The 24,303-nt window shown below is 33.1% G+C and overlaps 1 protein-coding gene across 1 annotated transcript; it reads right to left on the minus strand.

Moving 5' to 3' along the window:
• Nucleotides 1–14,037: 14,037 nt before the first annotated feature.
• On the minus strand, nucleotides 14,038–22,048 carry LOC134238711 (uncharacterized). The gene is made up of 5 exons (XM_062720833.1): nucleotides 21,991–22,048; nucleotides 21,080–21,169; nucleotides 18,811–19,425; nucleotides 14,988–15,302; nucleotides 14,038–14,569 (listed from the first exon to the last, which is right to left on the minus strand). Exons 1-5 carry the CDS (start codon nucleotides 22,046–22,048, stop codon nucleotides 14,130–14,132), a joined length of 1,518 nt encoding a protein of 505 aa, XP_062576817.1. The 3' UTR covers nucleotides 14,038–14,129.
• Nucleotides 22,049–24,303: the final 2,255 nt, after the last annotated feature.

The following is a 24,303-nucleotide window of genomic DNA, read 5'->3' on the forward strand; positions in this document are numbered from 1 at the left end:
AGTCACAAGATCTAACATAGTTTCGCCTAGATGTATATCTGTTTACCGCAGATGACGTAATTAAGATTATTTTAAGTTTTGTGTGAGTTATTGGGGTGTGAAAACACAAACTTGTCACACAGGTATATTTCTAGCGCTCTTCATGAAAAATGCCTTCGTGCAAGTCTGTATGATTCACCCAACAATAATTCACACTAAACTCAATGATATTCCTAGATTTACATTTTACATGTTTGAAAGCAACTAAAATATACTTATTAACGTCGCTGCAACCTCATTATGACGTTATGTTAACGCACTTTTCTCCATGCATATGTTTATACACTTGAGTATACGCGAAAATGGTTTTCAAAACAATTTGACAGTTGGCTTTGTAGAAAAACACAGCAAATGTAAATATATTTTGTAAAATGATGCCTGTTTAAAAAAAGTTGGACACCACTGTAGAACGATCAATTTAAAATAAAAACTTACCAGCGTGCAGAGAACAGTTTAAATCGCTTTGACAAACAATTTAAAATGAGAAAAATAAGCCGTATCAGATGGACTATACCGAACAAAAGGTAACGAGAATAATAACTCAAATAAGTCGAATTTTAAAATGAGTCCGTTAAAATACCAAGGAGTACCATATAGTCTGTGTCGATATTATGTTTTATTTACAAAAATATGTTGAAAAATATCTGCAATGGCTAAAACATTTGAAAAATTGAACAGCCTTCGCCATCAAACCCTTAAACGCCATCAAAACCAATTCAGTAAGAAGTTGATTCATACGTCGCGGGTTTGAATCCCATTGAGGGACGTGGGATACCGGTCCTTGGAATGAGACCATATAAACCGAGGTCCCGTGTCACAGTAAATGCTGGCACAAAAAAAACACTGCCTTCTCAATGGCGCTGAGTGCCGAGTATAGGATAATATTTGAAGCTCCTCTCCACTGTCAAGTGGTGGCGTCTTCTTATGAGTGAAAAATTCTCGAGAAGGACGTTAAACAATGATCAATTAATCAATCCAGAACTACTTTAAATTGTCCTCTACAATTCAAAGAAATTAAATGCATGAAGATAGGTGAGACAAACAATAGAAATATTGACCACTGAATTTTAGAGTGAAAAACAATAAGGCTCTGACAGGAATAAGAGCACAAAAATACGACATCTTTTCTAAAAGCATAAACTTGAGAAGGTCTGATCTTAAGAAACTGAAATTTTGTCTTACTTCATTAATAGCAGCCTTGAAAAGACGTGAAAAGAAGAAAACACTTTCTGTGGCTTTCAACTCGACATTTAGATATATTGACGACGTATTTTCAAATAATAATGGTTATTTTCATTCCTACGTCGATACGATATATCCTGGTGAGCTTGAGATAAAAGATACCACAGAGTCCGACACTTCTGTTTCATACCTGGATATTTTACTTGAAAAAGACAGTAATGGTAATCTAACAACCAAGGTATATGATAAACGCGATGACTGTTCTATCGTCAACTTCCCTTACTTATGCAGGAATAAACCTTCATCATCTGCATAAGGAGTATATATATCTCAGTTGATTCGATACGCAAGAGCATGCTCTACTTATTAACAATTTCTAAAACGAGGTAAATTATTGACAAGCAAGTTGACTAAGCAAGAATATCAGCAGTCTCGTTTAATGTCATCATTTCGTAAGTTCTATGGTCGACACAATGACCTTGTCAGCAAATACAGTCTATCATTGAGTCAAATGCTTACTGACGTTTTTCACACGAATTGTTGGTCCATTTTATATACACTGCGGGCGTGACCGGTCGGCAGGGGATGCTCACTCCTCCATGGCACCTGATCCCACTTCTGATGTTTCGGGGGTCCGTGTTTGCTCTACTCTTATTTTTTATTGTTTTATGGACTTTGATATTGTATACTGTTCTTTATATCCATATCCTTCTTACATTGGAACCCGATCCCACATCTGATGTGTTGGATGCCCGTGTTTACTCTGCTCAAATGTTGTGTTGGTTTTTGATTATTATTTTTGAAACCTTGAATACTATGCAATTATTGCTGTATATTAAGATCAATTCGATGATTTAGCCACTTTATTGACCTCAAAACAGCAATAACTGTTTTATTTTATGAAAAAATAATAGCAAACTCCTTCAAGACTGTTTTTGCTTTATTTAAGGACCCTCTCTACACAAGTGCAAAAGTTTTTTAGGACATTGAGAAAAATATATTATATAAAGGAGTTAATATTGAGCTTATCTATCTAATTTTCACTATATGGTGCGTGGCATTTACCCCCGGGAAAAAAGTTCAAAGACAACACAGTATCAGTAAAAAGAAATCACTATTAATTACTCCAGTAGAGAAAATACATGTAAATAACATTTTTATTTAATTTATCTTGGACTTTTAAAATGTTAAGAATACTTGAATTAATTAAAAATTGAGTAATATATTGTAAATTTCTATTTTTTACAATTTATATCTAGGGGCAGATCACTCTAACTGCAGAAAAATACCTTACAATCAGAACTCTTTAGTGTGCAGTGTAGAGAGGGTTCTTAAGAAGATTTAACAAAAACACGTTGTTACAGAAAAAATAGAACAACAAGAATAATTCAATATATTGGCCTGCAATTATCTCTTGTATTTACCTGAAAGGTCACTTAATTAATTATTTTATCCAGCTTTAATTTCTTATATTGACCTGGAATGTCACGTACAGGTCAATATAAGGTAGTATTTTTCTAACATTGTTGAATCTCAGCCAATAAGAGATAGGGAAATTACTCAATTATATAATAATGTTCAATATATTCATATGTTTCATTTAATTGAATTGAAACAAGTGTCTCATTATTTAAAAAAAAATTTGGAGTGGGGTTCCAAAAAAATGATAACAATGTATATTTCTAATGATAAGTCATGGATCGAAAGACTAATAAACCATTTTAATACTTCTCGAATATAATATACTTGACATCTAGTGTTTTCTAATTATCTGAAAAGTACTACGATTAAGAAGTAAAATATCTGGCATTTTTATAGACGTTTTATAGAGGGCTAATAAATGTAAAATACAATTAATTGAATAAAATATAATATTTACAATTATAGTTGTTAAGGTCGAAGCAATGCAGATCGGGAATATTTTTAGCAAATACTGGCCACAAGTCCCAATGAGAAGGATGAAGGTACATATCGTCGTCGTCGGCGACAAAATGTACCCAACCTCACGTACTGCACATATTATCGCCCACAAACTTATTTTCCCCTGCATAATTTACGACAAAATGTGCAGTCAAGCCCCAGCACATGTCTTTTTAAAAAAGGAACATGCCTTTATTTAAGAGAAGCAGTTAAGCATAAGTAAAAAATTAGTGACAAATTTTAAAAGTTTTCACATGAACCCCTGTGTAAGAAAAGTTGAAAATGGTGCAAAAGTTTCATTAGGAAGTGTAGATTCAGTTTTATTACAATAATGTCCATCAGGGGAAGGTTTTCGCTACGATAGGTGATCAATGTTTTTCATTAAAATATTTAGGAAAAATTCAGTCGATCTCTTTTTAAGGAAGTACTGGGTAAGTAAAGATTATACTTAATATGTAAAAGATTTGTTACATAGCGTACGCACACCGCTCAATGACTCTGAGTGCCAAGTAAAGTTTAATTCTTAAAGCCCACAACAGGCAAGTGTTGACGTCTTCATGCAATGAAAAATTGTATGAATAATATGGACATTTAGCAAAACAACAAGAGCAAGAACAAAAAAAAACAATTTTGTTTAAATCATTACTTTAGGGGTAGGATCGGAGCACAAATGGTTGATTATGGTTTTACATAGAATATAAACAAAATACCTTTAAATCCTATTAAAACCAGAATAAAATTAATCAGATGTACTACCTGCGCACCCTACCCATTTCCGCCGGCCTGTGATTTGATTTTATTCCTACCTTTGTAACTTCTGTTTGATTAACTTGTATATACTCTCACTCTATTCCACAGTCAAAAGTTTATAATTAAATACATGTAATCTACTGAACATATACCGTAAAACGCTTCTTTATTCAAACACCTTTTTAAAGTCTTTTTGCTTGTCAGAAGAAATCTGATCCCCTCCCTCTCCGTTCTTAAACTTCTGGATCCACCACCGAGAACATCTAGTGATGTATATATGAAAGTATCTTCAGGTAGCACATAATCCAGTTCTTCAAATCAAACAAGACCTAGGGTGGGGCACAATAGGTGATCAAAATTTAGCATAAGAATAAATGTTGAAATTCTTTAAACATCCTATCAAAAAAAGGAAAGCATTTTTTTCACTTTCTCTGGATGTATTAATGTAGCATATTGCATTGTCGTGTGGCGTTAACGTTATTAAACATATTCTGAAGAACGACAATACTGTAGAAGAACTTTTTTCCGCGCGGTATGAATTAACGCTTTGTACGCGGTCAAAAATTTTCCTCAAAAATTTGTTCAAGCAATCTTAAGGACAGACGAGACGTTCCTCAAAAATATATAACGTTTTCCAGCACTTTGTCATTGAAGTATTGCTACTTCAACTTGTTTACTCACAAAAAATTGAGGTACCTCATCGGGCATTTGTGTAAGATACCAGAGGATGGAATTTTTTACATAATTCTTTAAGAAAAAAGTCGAATGTGCCAAAGTCACATATTCAGTGTTTCAAATTTTTAAATACAATTAGAAACGGGTTTAAAGATCAGTAAAAAATGAAAATCTTGTATGTTTTTCATATTTTTGTGAAGATTTTAAAAACAGAAATTAGGAGAACGTATCGTCTGACCTTAATTAAAATGCAAGGCTTATATAGGCAGCCTGAGAAATCCGCATAATTATCAACCTGCGGATTAAATGAGAATTGAGATTCTCATTTTTTTTTTCTCTGCTTGTGGGCATTAAATAGACTAATCAAATAATAGTTATGTTGAATATTGCTGCATCTTCTAAATTGTGAATTTCATGGCCCCAGGGTGAGGGGTTCTAGTGCTAGGGCGGGGCTATATGAATTATATAATGAGAATGCATAAATTCTTTGAATTTTTTTTCCTCTGCTCGTGGGCATTAAATAAACTAACCAAGTGCATAGTTATGTTAAATAAGACTGCCTTTTCCAAAATTGTGGATTGCATGGCCCCAGGGTCAGGGGTTCTAGTGGTAGGGCGGGGCTATAGAGATTTTATAGGAAAAATGAATAATTTCTTTGAAAATTGGTATAGTTAACAATGAAATATAAGCACCATATATAATGCAATAATGATACAATATAAGAGAAAAGAAAAAAAACCAAGTTACTTTATACTGCAATGATCAGACGAATAACAGCAAACAAGTACATGTAATCATATAATTAATCAATATTATTTTAAAAAGTATATGTTTTGTTAGCCTGGTAGCATAGGGTATCAAGGGACGATGCCTACATGTATTGAGTAAACTGGATACAATGAAACTCTGAAAAACCACCTGGCTTGGTCTTGTACCCCAAGCAACAAAGACAGTTTGCAGGAAAACTTAATTTGTTGGTCTGACTACTTGGGGTACAAAGGGACGGTTCCCATAGAACAGTTTGACACTACAGACTGTCAGTCTTGTACCCTAAGTAGCCAAGACAGCTTGGGGGTAGAAAGGATCCTAGTACATAACTTGAAATGTAATGCATAAAGATACATTTCTTCAGAAATCAGATTCCATTGCTCTGAATCATTTTACAAATTTGAGTAAGAATTTCATTATTTTCATTGGTTATTAACCATATTAACTTTTGGTCAATATTTTTCTATTATCTTATACAAACTGTAGCCCTTTCTTATATTACATGACTACATAAGAATAAAAAAAATGTTTTTCATCATCAACTAAATTGTTGTTACATCTCTGACCTACTTTATATCGAGGAATGTTTTGATATCGCCCCTTTCAATTTGAGTCTCTGGTCTGATATTCGAAAGCTTATTAAATTTCTTCTATGTTCAAAGTTTTTAATTGATCTTAAATAGTTCTCAAAGCCAAAATTTTGTTTAAAGGTGCAGTGGTTTCTTAACTTTTTGTCAGAATTAAAAATGCCATTGTTTAATGTAGTGTTTAAGTAAACAGTTCCTAATGACAGTTTTAATTTTATATGTGTTTACTAAGTCAAATCTTTAATTCCAATTCTATAAGAAAGAAAAAATGATTGAGCCATACAATGATGGTGTGTTTTGCTTAAAAAGTAAATTCGATTCGATGCATTGTGCATTAAAGTAAATGATTGGCCAAGATTTTCTAGCTTGTGACAGTAAATTAGCATGCTTTTTAATATGTGAAAGTGCAGGGGGAACCTTAACAATTCAGACAAAACAACAAAATCTGTTGTAGATATTTGTACACTAAGAATTGATTTACAGAATTTAAGATGGAATTTTTCACATAATAAATTTGAATAAACTGTGTCTATGGTACAGCTAAATTCTGTGAATTTCCTAGAAAATGGATTAAAGCAACCCCAGATTTCAGAGGATTATAACAGTATTGGTTTGATGGTGTTGTTAAACATATGAATAATGGATTTAATATCAGAGTTTAATGAGATTATGTCTTTTTAATTTTGAAAAATGCTTTTGGAGCTTTTTGATATAGTTGTTTCTGTGCGAGGGAAAACGAACCAGATAGTCTGAATATAAATTAATGTTTTGAAATATTTGCACTTTGATATTAATCAATAATTTATGATGAAATAAGATTCATGATAAAATTTCCAAAAGAAGATGGGCGAACAAGGCGGGCAGAATGCCTATAGTGTCAGAAATTAAGAAATTATATTAGATATGTGAATTGATTATTTAAATTAACTTATAAATATTGAAATTTTTGAAATTATGAGAAAAAAAACTTTTTTGAGAGTAAAAAAATTCTCGTAAAAAATGTCTTTCATAAAATTATTAGACGGTTTTCGTGGGATTCGAACCCTAGCAATAAAAATCCGACGTATCAATAGCATACTGCTTTGAGACTAATGCATTTACCACTATACTACACCGTTCATGTTGATTTAAGGCATTTAAATCATGTTTGTGATATGACCCGCGACTTAATGGACTTGAAGTATTTCTCGGAAAGATGCTAATGTTGTGTCATAAAAGTGTACTTTTAAGGTATAGTGGGTCTTCTCTCCATGTTTTTGAAAACCAAAAAATGTTTATTTTATAGCACACTTTTAGGATCATCTTTCAAAAAATGGAGAGAAGACCCACTCATATTGATAAACTTTGTTTAAGTATGAGAAAATGATCGTTTTTGTTCTTTTTAGTGTGTGTAAGCTTTTTCATAGGCAAATATTTTCAGTTCTTGTAAGATTTTTGTAAATTGTAGAGATTTTACATAAAGTATACTTTAATATTACATGAGATATGACAAAAAATTTTGATATAATTGAGATTAATTTTTTACCCTTCTTATCAGTCGCGCTATAGGCATTCTGCTCGCCTTATACGCCCATCTTCTTTTAAAATATGTTGCCCTATTGTCAGTGGTTCCTGTGGGAAGGGGTGCACAAGTGGTTACAAAATGGAAATTAATTTTCTCTTTGCTACTCTGATCTACCTCTGGGTATAAAATAGCCAAAGTAAGCATTCTAAATGTAAAATTATGATAAGCAATAGTGTCTCTTTCAAAACTGTGAATTTCATGTCCTCAGCTTTAAATCAAATTCAATTACGGGATACTCAGATGACCTCTAAGGCCCTTGGATCTCTTATTCAATTTTATTGAGATTTCATTCGATAAAATCCCCACAAGATACCTCAAAGCTACTTCTTGTCGTAGTCGCTACCGTGACAATACAATTCATTACAATTAACATTTCAAAAAGGGAAGTAAAAGAAAAAAAATTCTTATTTTGGGGCAGAGAGTCAAAGATTCTCGCTAACGGGAAAGAGAGCTAATTAGAGCTACGAAATAAGCATAGAGAGTGATTTTTCTGTTAATACTACTAGCTTAAGCTATTCTAGTATTAATTCTATAATATTTTAATTTCTAATTTTTCTCTCTATTATAGCTCTTTGAAAGTTAGCGGAGTAAAGGACAGACGAGACATTCCTTAATAATAGATAAATTTTTCTAAGAGTTTACCATTGAAGTTTTGCTACTTAAACATGTTTACTCACAAAAAATTGAGGTACCTTACCAGGCATTTCTGCAAGATACCAGGGGAGTTTTTCGTATATAATCCTTTGGGGAAGAAAAATAATTTTCCCATTTCAAATGTTTAAGTGATTGGATTTTTTAAAAAGTTTAGAAACTGGTTTAGAAGTCAGATTGTAATTAAAATTTTGAATATTTTTCATACATTACTAGGATAAACAAAAAAGATTTTGAGGAATGTCTTGTCTGACCTTAATTTCTTGATAATTCTACCAGAATGTAAATTAGACAGGTCAAGAGGTCAGAAGCTAAACGGCCTAATATTCATGCAAATCTCGTGCACATCTGCCTCTGAGTCTGACGATAAGGAGGCCAAATATGCATGAAAATCTCTTGCGGCTGTCGTTGTGTCATAAGGCGAGGACTATTGAAATTGGGATGGGAGTCCTCGTGTAATTTATCTCTTATCTCTTAAATGTATGTCTGCATTTTTAAAGTCTCAATCTACAATTTTATTTCACAATGAAATGGCGAAGCCCGTTATGCTGAAATTATGCCATGGTTCCCATTGATGTTGATGTCCCTAGCATTCAATACTAACTAGACAATGATTCCTTAGATGAAAGAGGGGAGTTTTTTAATATTACGGGGATGATTATTTTCGAAGTGAATTTTATGTTAATATATTTTGGAGTTTTAATTTGAAATCCATTGTAAAAATAAATGACTAAATTTATTTATAAAGGGAAACAAATAAACTATCTTTGAACTCGGGATGTATATTTGGGGAGGGAGTTCCTTGCATCAATGATCATATATATGTAGCTATAATAGATGTTTCTTCATCAAGATTTAATAAAATTGCAAAACATAGTACTTCGAACTCATTGCTATTACGAAGAGTTATCACCTCTGACAATATCTGTATCTGAGATTAATGGTTTAAAGTAGTGAGTTATCGTTCCTAACATAGTGTCGCTACATGTCCCGGTCCTTGTGATACTTCCGCTTCGTAGTAAACACACGTGAAACAATAACGATAAGAGTACATAAGTAAGTAGTAAGTTGAATTAGAACACACAACAATGCCCAGTAGTTGCTGCTGTGTACCTGGATGTCATGAAAGAGGCGGACATCAGTTCCCAACCGAAAAATCAAGGAGAGACAAGTGGATTATAGCAATTAAACGCTTGGACGAACATACGAGAAAGTTATGGGAGCCTTCCAAGTCTACCGTTGTATGCAAACGACATTTTAAACCTGACGATGACGTGACAGAAACAATACAAGGTATTGTGAATCAACATTGTTTTGATCACTATCGAATGTTGAAGCAAATGAAAAGATAACATTTCTTGCAAACTGTGTCAGCTGTGTGTATAGCCGATTTGTATTTTTATACAACCCACTTTTTTTTTATTTTCGTGTTCTTTTATCTTTACCTTGCATTAGAAATTTTCATTAAAGCACACATATGTGAAAACGAATAAAATTAGCGTTTTTAGTATGAATAGATATACACTGCATTGTTGATCAACAGGACAGAAACCATTACATGGAAGACTAAAGAGCTCTTCAGTCCCTAGTATTTTCTGCTGGACAAAGTCATCGGCAGCATCAACTTCAAGATCTTCTCGGGTAGAAGGCCGGGTGCAGAAAAAGAGAAAATTTGAGGAAGCTTGCCATGATGACCTTGAGGACAGCATTAATGAATCAAATGTAGACTTTGTTGAAGAGATTGTGTCAGCTGATGAGTCAACAATCAATGATACTAACATTACATCATATAGTCCAGAATTTAGAGAAATGCAGACACAAACACAATCACAACCATTATTTTCAGTAGATCATTTTGAAAAAGATGATGCTGCCATTCACTTTTATACAGGTCTAGAAACATTTAGTAAATTTATGTATGTACTTCATTCACTTGGACCTGCTGCATATTGTCTTAGTTTTATTTTTTTTCCAGTGCAATGAGTGTCGATTCCAGATCAATTTTTTATGACTTTAATGAAATTAAGAAGGTACACTACAAACTTTGAACTTTCTAGATTTTTCAATGTATCTGAGAGCACTGTAAAAAATATTGTTTATACTTGGATTATATTCATGTCAAAGCAATGGCAAGAGGTGTCCATATGGCCGCCTCAATCCCTTGTCAGATATTTTTCACCTTCAGATTTTAAAGCTAAATTTCCTAAGACTAGAGCAATTTTAGATGCAACTGAGTTTCCTATTAAAAAACCAAGTTCACCAAGAGCACAACAAGCCACATTTTCAACCTATAAAAACAGAAACACGATGAAAGCTTTGATAGGTTGTACACCATGGGGTCTCATAAGTTTTATTAATCCAGCATATAGTGGTACAACCAGTGACAGACAAATTGTAGAAAGAAGTAGTTTGAAAAATCTGTGTGATCAAGGTGATAGTTTAATGGCTGACAAAGGTTTTAATGTACAAGATATATTTGCTACAAAAGATATTACAATAAATATTCCTACTTTTTTTAAAAACAGAAATAGAATGTCAGGTTCTACAGTTTTGCGTGACAGAAAAGTTTCGAGCAAAAGGGTTCATATTGAAAGGATTATTGGTTTAGGAAAAACGTATCAAATTTTAACACATCCTCTTAAAAGTACTGAGGCATGTTTATCATCAGATATTGTATTCGTTTGTTACATGTTGTGCAATTTTCGCACTGGAATTATTCCAGCAGATGCTTGATTGTTTTATGTAAATTAAGTGCATTTTAAATGCGGTTAAGTTCAATTAAAATACCACTTGACTATTGTAAACCCCTTTTGTCATTACTTCATATTACTGTATATTAAGGACAGAGATATCTTCAAAATTTTGAACAGTCATATCTCAAACTTTTAATCAAGTAAACATTACCAAGTCATAATATATGTACATTTGAGATTTGACTATTTCACAAGATCAATTGACTGTATGGAATGTGTAAGAACTTTTTCTACATGTACCTTTTTTTTACTGAAATTCAATGTCATGTCAGATTTTCACTCCTTGTCGTTGTAGGACTTGTAGTAATATTTTTCAAGTACTGCATCCTTGAAGAAATTGGTGTAAAATTTTTCTAATTTGTCTACCATTTCATGTATGAATGTATCATCCCGTTTGATTTGAATATACACAATGTCATTTACAGTTATATTATTTGCTAAACAAACAATCAGAATACAAGATTTTGCACCAGTACAAAGAAGTTGTCCTTGTATTTGATAAAAATAATCATGATTATTATCAAGAAAGTATTTCCCGTCCTGGTTTGTTTTCAAATATGGCACTGTAGTCGTTGAAATTTTCTTGTTTCTAAAAACATATGGACATTTCACCTCTACGAGTTCCTCTTCATTAATGATTCCATCTGGTGATGCAGCTAGAAATGGATAATCTTTACAAATTATTAGGCCACTTGCCTGCACATCTTTATGTTGATCATTTTTAAACTTCTTTATGGCAACTGATTCATGCTTGTGGCCGTGTTCAATGGCATTTGATTTTATATTTTTGGTAACTGTGAGAGATTGAGCAAGTTTTCTTTTGTCAGTTCTCTCTGTGCATTTGCATATCCGCCCAAATATTGATGAAGTTAAACGCTTCGTTCTCTCTGCTTTCCAAGTTTTATTATTGCCCTGCCCCATTGTTTGATGTTTGATCTTCTCAATTTGAGAATTGGATATATGAGATATGAATGATGTTTGAAGGAAATGGTCTTCAGGTGTCAGTTTTAGGTAGTCATGGTAATGTGCCACTGCCATCATATTGGCAGGGGTAAATATTTGGAATATTGGGACTTTAGAAATTCCAGGGAAATTGAGCCATACATTTTGGAAGTGACCAGGATATGCTGGGTTATTTTGAAATTTTTCTGTTCTTGGGTCAAAGTTGACAGTTGTAAATTCATCAGCACCAGGTAGATGTAGATCTGTTGATTTCATTGGGCTACCTTTAAATCTTTTACATTTATGAAAGGTCTGTAAACGCTGTGTGCAAGTTTCTTCTGTCTTGATGAACTTCTGTTTTGCAAATATTACCGCCCCATACATGACAGATCCAACATGTTTACAGTGTGCATTAGGCCCCATGCCTGCAGCATACTCACACTGAGCTTCCGATATTGACCCCTCCTCAGTTATTTTGAGATCAACTGTATACGACACGCCTTTTCTCATTTCGGCACGACACTTGCCTTTGATGTATGTGAAGGGGTTAATATCAATGGAGATACGGTAACACATTAAGAAATTATCATTGTACAGTTGAATAAAATGATTATCAAACTTCTTTTCAAATAGTTCAAAATAGGCTTGAACCGTTTCCATAGTCAAACCACGGAATGGGGAATCAGAATTGACGTCCGAGTATGTATCGTAATCAGGTAATATCATGTAAAAATCTGGGTCAAGCTTCTCAACTCTTCCAAAGTCGGCATTTCTATCGTATGCGTCAAGTCTGTTAAAAATACAAATACTCGGTTTTATCATGTTTTTAATAGTTTAATTTTGGAAATATTTGCGGCATTACTTGATTTACCACATTACAGAAATTAGACATGTTCGAGTTGGACATGTATCGAATTACCTGTCGACCAGTTCTGCTTTCCGACCCGATATTCTTGCATTTCGTTTTCTTAGTTCGTTTTTAAGCTCAATTATACTCAAGGAACCGTATTTTGAGTTATTCCTGATAATTTTCAACTGTATTGATCTTAAATACACACGTAATAAAATACAACAACGAACGAAAGTAATCTCGCATCCAATGTAAACAAGATGCTATGGACCGGGAATAGTATCGCCGCCTAGCGGGAGGCAGGGGAACGCAACTCACTACTATCTCCCATTCAATAGCCATTTCTGAAGTGTAATACATGTATATGAGAATGTTTCTAGTGTAACAACTGAAACTCCTCTATATTTAATTCTAAATGTTAAGTTTTTTTCAAATTAAAATGAAATGCCAATTAGCTGAACAGAAATTAATCGAAGTTACCTTCGTGCATATGAATGCAGCGTTAATGAGTAAATTCTAAACTTATGCATTGTATCAGCCAAATTTGGTTACATGTAATATGATAATGTATGAAGAGAAATTTGACACGCCAAACCCACCCCACCCCGAATGAAATCGGATATTCTGTCTCCCTTTGTTTATTTGTTTGTGTGCAGGAACATTTAATGAATGCCTTTACTAGAGTCATGTATTCGAAGTTTTCATATTATTCGCATTTTGAATATCTTCATTATCTTTATTTAATTGTCAGTGAACTCAAGTAAGTCTTTCCTTGTTTTGCAACAGGACACTATATTTTTTTTCCTTAGATATGAAGTAAGTAATAGTTTCGATTATAGTTTTACTTGGCATATTGTATTGGAACTTCAGTCGAAACTTTCTGTTATGTCAGACTTATCGTCTACCTTGTTTATTGTTCTACAAAAAAATTAACCGTATTATACCTTTGATCATTTGCTCCAACAACTGAATATTTAATGAAAATAATGTTCATCATTAGTTCTTAACAAGTTTGTTTTTATATGCCCATATTGAAATGAATTTAAATTAATTATATAAGTGTAATGTACTTGTATGCCGATAGGTAAACAAATAGAATATCGAAAGTGGAGAGAGGGGAGAGATGATGGTACATGTTTTTTTAATGTGAGGGAGACGCAGATTTTGCGAGAAGACAACAGTTTCATCTTAAATACTTTAATTTTATAGTTAATTGACATAATCTTATTCCTGGTGTATTCCTAGAAGAGAAAGTATGAACTCTGGTGCAAACTTTTCTATGTTTATTTACAAAATTTTTCAGTTTTTTAAGTATAGATTAAACAATACCACGTTTCGTTCTTAAGGTGATATTTCCTTAAAAGTTAAAAATATCTACAAGTCACTCAACATGCACAGATTTTCAAAGTATTTCACGGAGAAGAAATCTACTTCACGTATTATGAATATTAATTCTTATCGAATTTGTACATCTTCACACCAAGAGTTTTGAGTATAGGTCCAATAGGAGTTACAACTGTCTTGAAATCTGATGTGGCGCCCACAATCATTCCAATGCAATGTATACGATATTGTTCGCCCTTTGTTGCAGGTGAATCAAGTTGAAAAACAAGAGCTCCAGAATCTCCAGGCAGGGAAAAAGATGCACCTTCACCCAATATTTCAAGCTGATGATAATACTTAACCGTAGTTGGGGTTGTCGTGTGGCTTACATCTATTGGATCTGTGAAGCATTTAACAGATATTCCATTCAGGTGCAGTTTGCCTCTCGTGAATCCTGTTTTTGCTCCTATTTTGAAACATGGATATCGCAGGTAGGCAGAGTGATTTTCACAAAAATCTCGTACGCTACCATCACTATATTCAAGTGGTTCTTCAATGTTATAACCTGAATGATAAATGTTAGATGTATGGCAATAAATATTCATAAAAAATAAATAAATAAATAAAAACATAGAAGCTTGACCAAGCCTAATAAACTCGTATACAGGCGATGAAGGCATAGTGCTGCATAAGTGAGGGAAGTTGGTGATTATAAAATTAGAGTCATCACATTTATTATAAAGGTTGATTTTTTGATTACTAATAACGTCTTTTTCAAGAAAATTACCAATAATGAAACAACTGTGTCATCCTTTATGGTATCTTATTTTAAGCTCACCAGGATATACACATGTATCGTATCGACATTAGAAAGAAAATTACTATTGTTAATTGACAATACGTCGTCGAGATAATGATTCCTAATGCTTGAATATATGACTATTTTTAAGTGAGGAAATTCAAAGGTATATAATTATCCATACCATTTTCCAGAATGCTAACGTCTTCAGCAGTAAGATTGGAAAACAGTCCTCTATCAGGTATTCGACTCGTAAGTTTTACAAGGGAAACATCCAGTGTGCATGCTGGGTATGGTGTTTGGGGAAAACAGGACAAATGATGAATACCACAAATATTGTTGGTACGTTTACAACTATAAGCAGGCTGCACAACATTGAACTGTTTCTTTTCATGGCACTGGCTTGATAAATCAAAGAGGACGTGAGCACATGTAATGAATCCTATATCCCCAGTGTTAAAACTGACAAATCCTCCAAGGGTTCCTCCTTTTAAGAAATCTGCATAATTATAATTTTTAACAAAATAAATAATTTAAAACAAAGCAATACATTCACTGGAAACATCGTTTAATGATTCTTCATCAAGGGGCCTATGGGCCACATCGCTTAACTGAGCAGATTGGCTTGGCAAAAACCAGTTCAGTTAAAAAAGTTTACATTGGAGGTGGGTCTTGAATTCAAATCTGAAGCTTTCATATCAATATAACAGATAGCTTTGTTGTTCTTGAGCAGAATATTTTTTCATATTTATTCTTGATTTGTAAAAATTTGATCCCCCATTGTGGTCAAGCCCAAACCCAAAGGACCCTCATTTGAACCAATTTCTTTCTATACTACCTAAGAATACCTTCCTATCATGAGTAACATCGAGGCGACTCATTATATTGCTTTTTCCAAGGTCATACCTGAAGGAAATATTCTGTAACTTGAAAGGTGTTGCTGCTTTCCATCAATCAAGAGTGTTATAAAAAAATCTTGTTGATACAAGTACATAGAAAAAAGTAAATAAATAATATTAAATGCATGTACTTGTTAAAGGTCACACACACTTCATCTATGTTCAGACGAGATTTATGTGCTGTAAGTAAATTCTCGTATTTTCATATAAATTAAGGATATGGACAGATTCAGAATTGTGAATTTTTATAGGAAAAGAGTATTTCCTTATTGTTTGGGTATATTGATTGATTGTATATTGTTTAACGTCTCTCTCGAGAATTTTTCACTCATATGGAGACGACACCGTTTGCCGGTGAAGGGATTTAAAATACCTATACTCGGCGCTCAGAGCCATTGAGCATTGAGGGTGCTTTATCGTGCCAGCGCCTACCGTGACACGGGACCTACGTTTTTAAGGTGATATCCGAGAGACCCGTGACTTTCACTTCTGATGCCGAGCGCTTGGCGAAGGAACAGTCACTACCTAGTTTTACGTCTTAGGTTTGACGCGGCGCCGGGAACGAGAACCTCCCGGTCACGAATGAAGCGAATGCTCTACCACTAGGCTACCGTGAACGGTGTGTCTGGGTATAAGACTAACTTTTAATACTAACTTTTAAATATTCCTCAAAGAAACTAAGAGGGGGACTGTTCCATTTTTTTGTTGCCACGACTTAATTAATGACTTTAAGGAGAAATAATGGTATAAGAATTTACACACAAAGAAGGAAAACATGAGAAAATTCTGTTGCAAACTTGTAATCAACTATTTCGATGATAGACGGCAAGTGGTGGCGTCTCCACATGAGTGAAAAATTATCCAGAGGGACATTAAACAACATACAATCAATCAATCATTTAAATGAGAGAAAAATAGAACAGTTATAAACTACAGTTGTTTATATTTGCGACGAAAGAACTTTAAATAAGCTTTAATTGAAGCAAAATAACATTATTGTCGTCCTGTGCATTATGGATTTCTTATATAATGCATAATGTTGTACAGAAAAAATTCTCCCGAACAATTAAAAAAATATTTTGGTTTTATTAGTCATAAGGCTTGAAATTATATACAAATTAATCATTACTCATTTTAATAGCAAAATAATTTTCTCAAAAATGCAGCTCATATTGCTTTATTGGTGGAAAATGTTTTGGCTTTGGTCCCAAAAATTGTAGAAGAGTCCTTGGGTGTAAAGGAAAAAAATGTGACTCGCCATCTACTAGTTGATGTCTTTGGCAAAAAATAGGACCATTTTAAACTATCTTTGCTGTTGGGAAATCTACAGTACACCAAGTGTACGATGCCATTATAAAATATCTGCTTGAATATTATATTAAAAATTATGTATTTTCAAGTAGAATGGAAAGGATGAAAAAAATCTAACAGTGATCGATCTAAAAAAGTGTTTAAACAAAATACAAATATGTAAAAAGGAAATTAACACGAACTCCTGGACATTCATGATGGGATCAGGAGGTTACTTACAAATGATTACCCTCACCGGTTTATTGAAATTCCTGTAACATAAACTTGTATGTGAGTAGCTTGCCTTAATTTAAAACAAAGAAAGGTAGAAGAAAGTCATAAAAAAGGTAAACGGTATCAGGGTTTTCCACATTTGAAAATTTAACCACGGAGGAAGCTGCGCGAAGGCGAAATGTGGCCGAAAACATGAATGCGTCTTAGACTTCCTAATCTTCATTAATCAATGATTGGTTTTACAATTTTTAAACTTACCTACTGCAACACAAAACAATGAATTATAACTAACACTTTTTAAAGATTAAAAAATAATAATTAAATTGAAAAGGATTTATCCTGTATCTTACCTCACAAATTGACCAAAATTTACCAAAAACTGTAGTAACCTTCTGAAGGAATTTAAAGAAAAATTGTTGATACAGTTAGTCAGTAACCATGGCAATGTTTTTCAGAAATTAATAATTATAGGAATTGTAGCCTGTTGTTTAAAATGTTTTGTTTCATTCAATATGTCTAAAATTGATGAATAAAATTTAATCATGGCGGATGCCGAATTTAACCATGGTGCAGCTCGTTTAACCATGCCGCACATAAATTTAACCATGGCGGGCCGCCATGGTAAAACCCCTTAAAGAACCCTGGGTAATGGGGCCCCAGCGATTGATGGAAGATGGAATGCATCTTCCTATCATAGGTCCGGAGCATTCAAAAGAAGAGAACTTCAATAGTAAGGACACTAGTTATTTATCCTACATAGATTTTATTTGCGACTATAGCTATGTCTTTAGAGACTTAAACGCTGGTTTTCCAGAAGGGATGCAAGATGCCCTCGTTTTTGCAAATTCGAAAATTTATCTCGGAGGGGATAATGGCTCCTTGTGTAAGAGTTCTGCCTTCTAGCCACCAAGTCGACCGTGTGGCGCAGTGGTTAGAGCGTCTGCTATTGAGTCGCAAAATAAGGAGTTGATCCTTACGTCGTGGGTTTGAATCCCATTGTTGGATGCGGAGACCGAGCCTTCGGATGAGTCCGTAAAAATTGAGGTTCTGATTTGCAGTAGTTGCTGGCATGAAAAAGATCCCTCCCTGCTCAATTGCCCTGAGTGCCGAGTCAAGGACAAAATTTGCAGCTCTCCACCGGCAACACTCTCCATATGAGTGAAAATTTCATTAAACAATATACAATCAATCAATCCACCATGTTTACGGACTGATATTTTACACGCCATTGCATACACAACAGAAACAACAGTTAAAATGGTAATTTACAAGATAAACAAAACAAAATACATACCTAAGTAAATTTGCTGCCTGTTCATACGTTACAATTTACATACATGAACTAATAGTTTTCTACAAAGTGTATGCAAAATTTAATTTTCACCTACTCCTGACCAGGTGTAAATTAACTCATCTGTGCAGAATTTGCATGTGGGTCTATCAGTTCATACGACAAAAATTGCACATGTAAGTAAATTTACTCATTTGTAAAATATACTGAGGTTTGCAAATCATGTCGTATGATTGGGGTATAAGGTTTCATAAAATGTACATGTAGCAGTCGAACAATATGATTTCAAATACCTTCAGAGCTTATACTAGCACCCATCGTCAAAGGATTGAGGACATCTGTGGCATTTGTGAAATATTCTTCCTTTGGAAACTGATAAAAGAAACCTTCCCTAACGTCTGTGTTCATTCCATTGACAGTTTCAGGAAATTCCGATTCTTTAAATGGTATTACCCCTTTACAAGAGCAGTATAACACAATGCATGGTTCACGAACAATTTCATCTCCATTTTTCTTAGATCGATAACTGGAAGCACTGATGATTTCTAAATTTGAGTGTTTCTCGAAAAGCTTTTTCGAAGTACTTACATCTCGTATACATTTTCGAAACTTAGAATAAAGGGCATCGTTACATTCAATACCTTGTTCAATATTTGTCACTTTAGCTCCTTCTAGTGGTGGAAATTTAAATAATTTGCAAATAATAGGAAACGTTTTTCCAGAAAAGTCAAATGTTTCTTCTTCAATTACTTTGAAATCGTCAATAACTAGCACTATAACTTCTCTGCTTGTTCCAGATGTTCTATTTTTTTCCACACCGAAGAACAGTCTAACAACTTTTATTTTCTTGTGTCTCGTCGTCAACCAATTCCGGATCTCCAACAATAGCTTCTCCTTGTCTAAAGAATCTCAAAACACAAAGTCCAAATTTACATATTCAACTAGAAAAAGATATTGTCTAGTGAAAATTATTTCTTTTTAAAAAGAATACTATATACAGGGAAATTTTCTCCCCCGTTTTATTTTTGCCCCTTTCGCCCTCCTCTTCATTGGGCGAATTTTAAACGGGGCGAATTAAAATTACACAGCATTAATTTGTTAAAGGGAACTATGACTGGGCGAATTTAAAACGGGGCTAAATTATTTACAAGTGCAAAAGGGCGAAAATAACACGGGGCGAAAATAACCCTGTTTACAGTATTCAAAAAACAAAAATTAGGCCGATTGTACACAACCCTGCCCTTTTGATATAAATGCATGAATCTCATAGTTTTGGACAAGGCCAGTTTCTAAGAATTTATATAGATACATGTATCCTGTTAAGACAAATTTTGCAGTTGTTACAATGTATGATTTTGTAAATCATTTTGTAATGAATTTATGAGAATAGACCAATATCAATCGAGCCCATCGGTACTAAATTGTAAAATTTGAACGGAAATGCAAAGTTATTATTAAGATTTTTGACCAAGAGTAATAAAATTGGGAAGTAGACAAGTAAAAAGACTTAGGACTAGAACTCCTGTAGTGCAGAGATGCGGACTGAGTCCAAAAATATTAATATGTATTTTAGAGTGGTGCCATGTTGGGGTTCATAGGTCAACAGACAAACCTACGGACAAAGCGTAGGTGGCATGTTATAGTAACTCACCAAATGAAATGTACTTTTATATCTGGGACCTTGAATACTCTCTGAGCATATAATACCCTGTTTTGTCGGAAAAAATTCTCTCTTTCTTGTTCTCATTATTCCACTCGTATTTTATTCTATTTTTGGGAATCATTCTTTTGCACTTTTATTTTTGTGGAGTTTAAGCTTTTACTGTTTTGAACGGGTCCATTATACATTTATACAACAGTGTATTGGTTTATTCGGATCAAATTTAAAAAATGTTTAAACATAAATCTATACGATCAGGGTAGAATTGTACATATTTGGATTAATAAACTTTGAACTCAACCAAAGCGTCATCATTGGCTTACAACTGACTAACTTAATTTTATTTCTGGACTTTAGTGCTTCTATTTTGTATTACAAAATTCCTATGAGAGTCCATGTATTGAAAATAAGGCTACGTGAAATTGCATTTGCAATGTTCATGACATTTGAAGAAATTTGATGAACATTCAGAACAGATTTCAACTTGTATCATTATTTTCTTTCATTATATATTTGAACATTTTGGATGAAAGCCATGAAAGGTTTGAGTCTATGCAAAATATTTATGATAATTTTCAGCCGTTTGTCAGGAACGTTTAAGGATTTGAGGATAATGACAAATTTCATGACATCATATTTCAGAGTCCAAGAAGAGGTATTGTTTTTCAACTTATTTCAACCTATTTTATTTTAATGTTATAATTTCTTACACATATTGTAGTATGTTTCAATATTTTTATATGTATCTATAGCTCTTAAATTGTGTTTACTTGTGTTTTATTGTACAGTGCTATAGAGTTAATTTATTAATATTTAGCACTAAATAAATTTATATATTATAAAATGACCAATTTTATTCAAAAATCCAAAAGACCAAAAAATATGCTTATTCTTATACCAACCACGTCTAGGAAAGCTGAAGATCATGATCATCATGACGATCGAAGTAACCGAGATACTTCCAAGAGTTATTCCAATAGTTGCATAAAGCTCTGTAATTAAATCAGTAAAATTATCACAAAATTTTACAAAATACAACAAAAAAGAAAAAAAAAATACAATTTTAATAAATATCGAAGAGCATAATTTTGTTTCTTTATTTATACATGTACAATTTAACTGAGTAAGACTTTAACATTAAATGCAGAGTACAGGTAACAACATTTATAATATTCAATTGCACTTGCGTGATAAAAAGTACATATACATGTACTACATGCAGTTCTGCATCAAAATCTAATCTGAGGACAGTATTTACAGTATAGATAGTTTTCAGTGGACACGAATTAACAAGAGTTATATCCCTTCGGCCGCCATATTGTGGGTCAACATGCTTATATTCCTTCATAATTCAACCAACTTTAACTTTTTATATTGGCTATTGTGGGCTGGGAAGCATTGTTTTTCTGACAAATATACATTTGTTAAAGCCTCCTTTATTTCATAATGTTTATTCCATAATGATTTTCTCCAAATATTTCTGCTACACCCTCTTATATTTGGTAAGACAAAGAGGGAAAATTACTTAGTTGACCAACAAGATGGCGGCCAAAGGGAAATAACTCTTGTTAATATTGGTCTACTGAAAACTATCTATTATAATATAATTCAGATATATGTTCGATTACGCTTCTTTATTTTTATTTTGTCATAATACGTTGTAATCTGTTTTATTTTGATATAGAAAGTTTACATTTAAGAAACCTTAACGTTTTATACCACACATACATCAAAGGCTTGAGAATCTGAAGTGTTGTTAATATTTTCAAGGATTTTCATCAGTATACCAAGACACATACATACTTAAATCTACCATTAAGGGTGTTTTCTGCTGATAATATTACCCCAAGTGGGTCTTCGTACTTAAACATGTCGTAAAATTCAAACTGATAACAGTTTACAATAAAGTTTTTAATGTTTTTTAAGTTTTTATGGGTTATATGTTTAACTATTAACATTTAAAATAAAAAATCTTCCTACGTTGTATAAATGACCAAGACGTTTGCAAAATTACGATATTTACGACATAGGCCAAAGAAAGATGACGCGGTAGAATAGGCCTCGAAGTGAAATCGAGAGGGGAAGATTAAAGACGGGATCGCCCGTTTAAAAGCGATAGGAATGTCGAATGGCCAACCGACAGAAATGTAAAAACATTTAAAATCGCCGATATCACAATTTAGACCTACATGTTCATTCTCGAAAGGGGTCTCCAACTATGCCGGCCAAGAACGTCGAAGTGTGTTGACGACGTTCCAGTAGCGAAAGTAGTAATGAAAAAGCGAAAATGTAGGTTTCCAATGCTTTTAAACTTATTGAAAACAGCAATATTTATACTTTATAGATACGAAAGTTTCAAAATACATAGTATACTGTCATATCACAAACTCAAACATAGGATAAACATGTTACATGATCATGTACGTAACGTTAGGTTAAGGGGTCTTCAGGTGCATGCAGACGACAACAATCGTATTGTCTTTTTTATTGCAACGTTAGCTCGTAATATGTGACACATTTTTCTTTGATAATGTAAATGCAGAATATCTATCCTAAATTTATAGACATACCGTAAAAAAATAATAACATAACATCTATAATTCTTAACTGTTTACATTCGATAAGAAACTACTTCGTTTCATTCTATGGCGACTATGCGGGTTAAAAAATTGAATATTTTTGAAACATCATAGAACATGTAGAAATCATTTGAGTCTAAACTACAGGCTTGGGTTCCAAAAAACAAAGCCAGATAGGGAAAAATAATGATTTAATATTTTTTGAACAATGAAATTACCAGTATTCATAATCTATTTTTTTCTAAAATATTTTTTTACAGGTAGGTCTTGTTTTCTGAAGAATCACAAATAATCTGCTCCGATTTATAGAAACAAATACTTCTTATTATTATCTGGTCCAGCATAGTTTTTTAACCTATTTTGAGTATGCTAAATCCGAAAAAAATATGCAGGTCTTCATGAAAATGGCGTTAAAGTGGTCAAAATGGCGATTAAAAATGGCAGACATTTTTTTTTCTAATTTTCTCTCATTATCGTTCAGAAAGGACAAATAATGTGTGAATGTCTTACTGAGTGTAATAAAATTATAAAAATGATAAAAGAATGCTAATATCATTAGTTTAACTCAGAAAATTTAGTCGTTTCTACATTTAATTCGAATTTTCTGATTTTTTTTCTTTTGTTCTATATTCTGCTTTTTTTTTAAGGATCTTACATTTGCAAACATCCATACAGATTTGTATTTTTTCCTCTTTATCTCACTATTTTACAATTGAATGATAGTGCAGCTATAAGTAAAAAGTCAAAATGGCGATTCTAAATGGCGGATAATCCTTTTTTCAAATAATTTGTAAAGGTCTTTTATATAGGAGAAAGGATTTGTGAATATCTTACTGAGCGAGTTCAATTAACTATGTAAAATTCCAATAGAACACTAATATGGTCACTTTAAATCGGAAAATTTAGTTGTTTAAAATTAAAAATGTGTTAATAAGCTCAAAATGGCAATTCAAAATGACGTCATTTTCACTCTAGTTTCTTAAAACACTCTAACTTCTTAATTTTGAGTCGTTTTGCAAAAAATAAATTACAGTTTGTTTTTTATATACATGTACCATAAAATATGAAGAAACAAAACATACTAGAAAAGATTCATTTTTTCTTGAAATAGTTAAAACAAATTTCCCCCTCGTATTTGACCGTGTTCCAAAGCCTTAATGCCCCCGTCCACCTAAAATCACCCCTGAATCCTGAGTATATCAATTCACATTTCTACCTCAACATCCCTCAGCACACCATCAAATATAACTGAAGAAATTTTTGTCCGATTTGATCGAATACTTTGTTCTAGCTTTTTAGCACTTATAAGAACTTAGTATTATCCCATAACATCTTCTATTCAAGCATTATTTGTTATATGTTTCAGTCTGTCTTCGGAACTTTGGTATTTTCAACACTCAAGTAAACTGGTGCACCGTGTCAAGGATGACAACCCACTTGGCACGTAAAAGATCGTTTCTTTGGAGTTCGCAAAAGAGTTAGCTCTCTGGGGGCCGCCAGAGAAACAAAAATCCTTCAAAAACCGATTATTTTAAACTGATAGTCCA

This window comes from Saccostrea cucullata, unplaced genomic scaffold (genome assembly GCF_032062105.1).
Source record: "Saccostrea cucullata isolate Sc308-1 unplaced genomic scaffold, CSIRO_AGI_Scuc_v1 ctg550, whole genome shotgun sequence".
Classification (NCBI taxonomy): domain Eukaryota; kingdom Metazoa; phylum Mollusca; class Bivalvia; order Ostreida; family Ostreidae; genus Saccostrea; species Saccostrea cuccullata.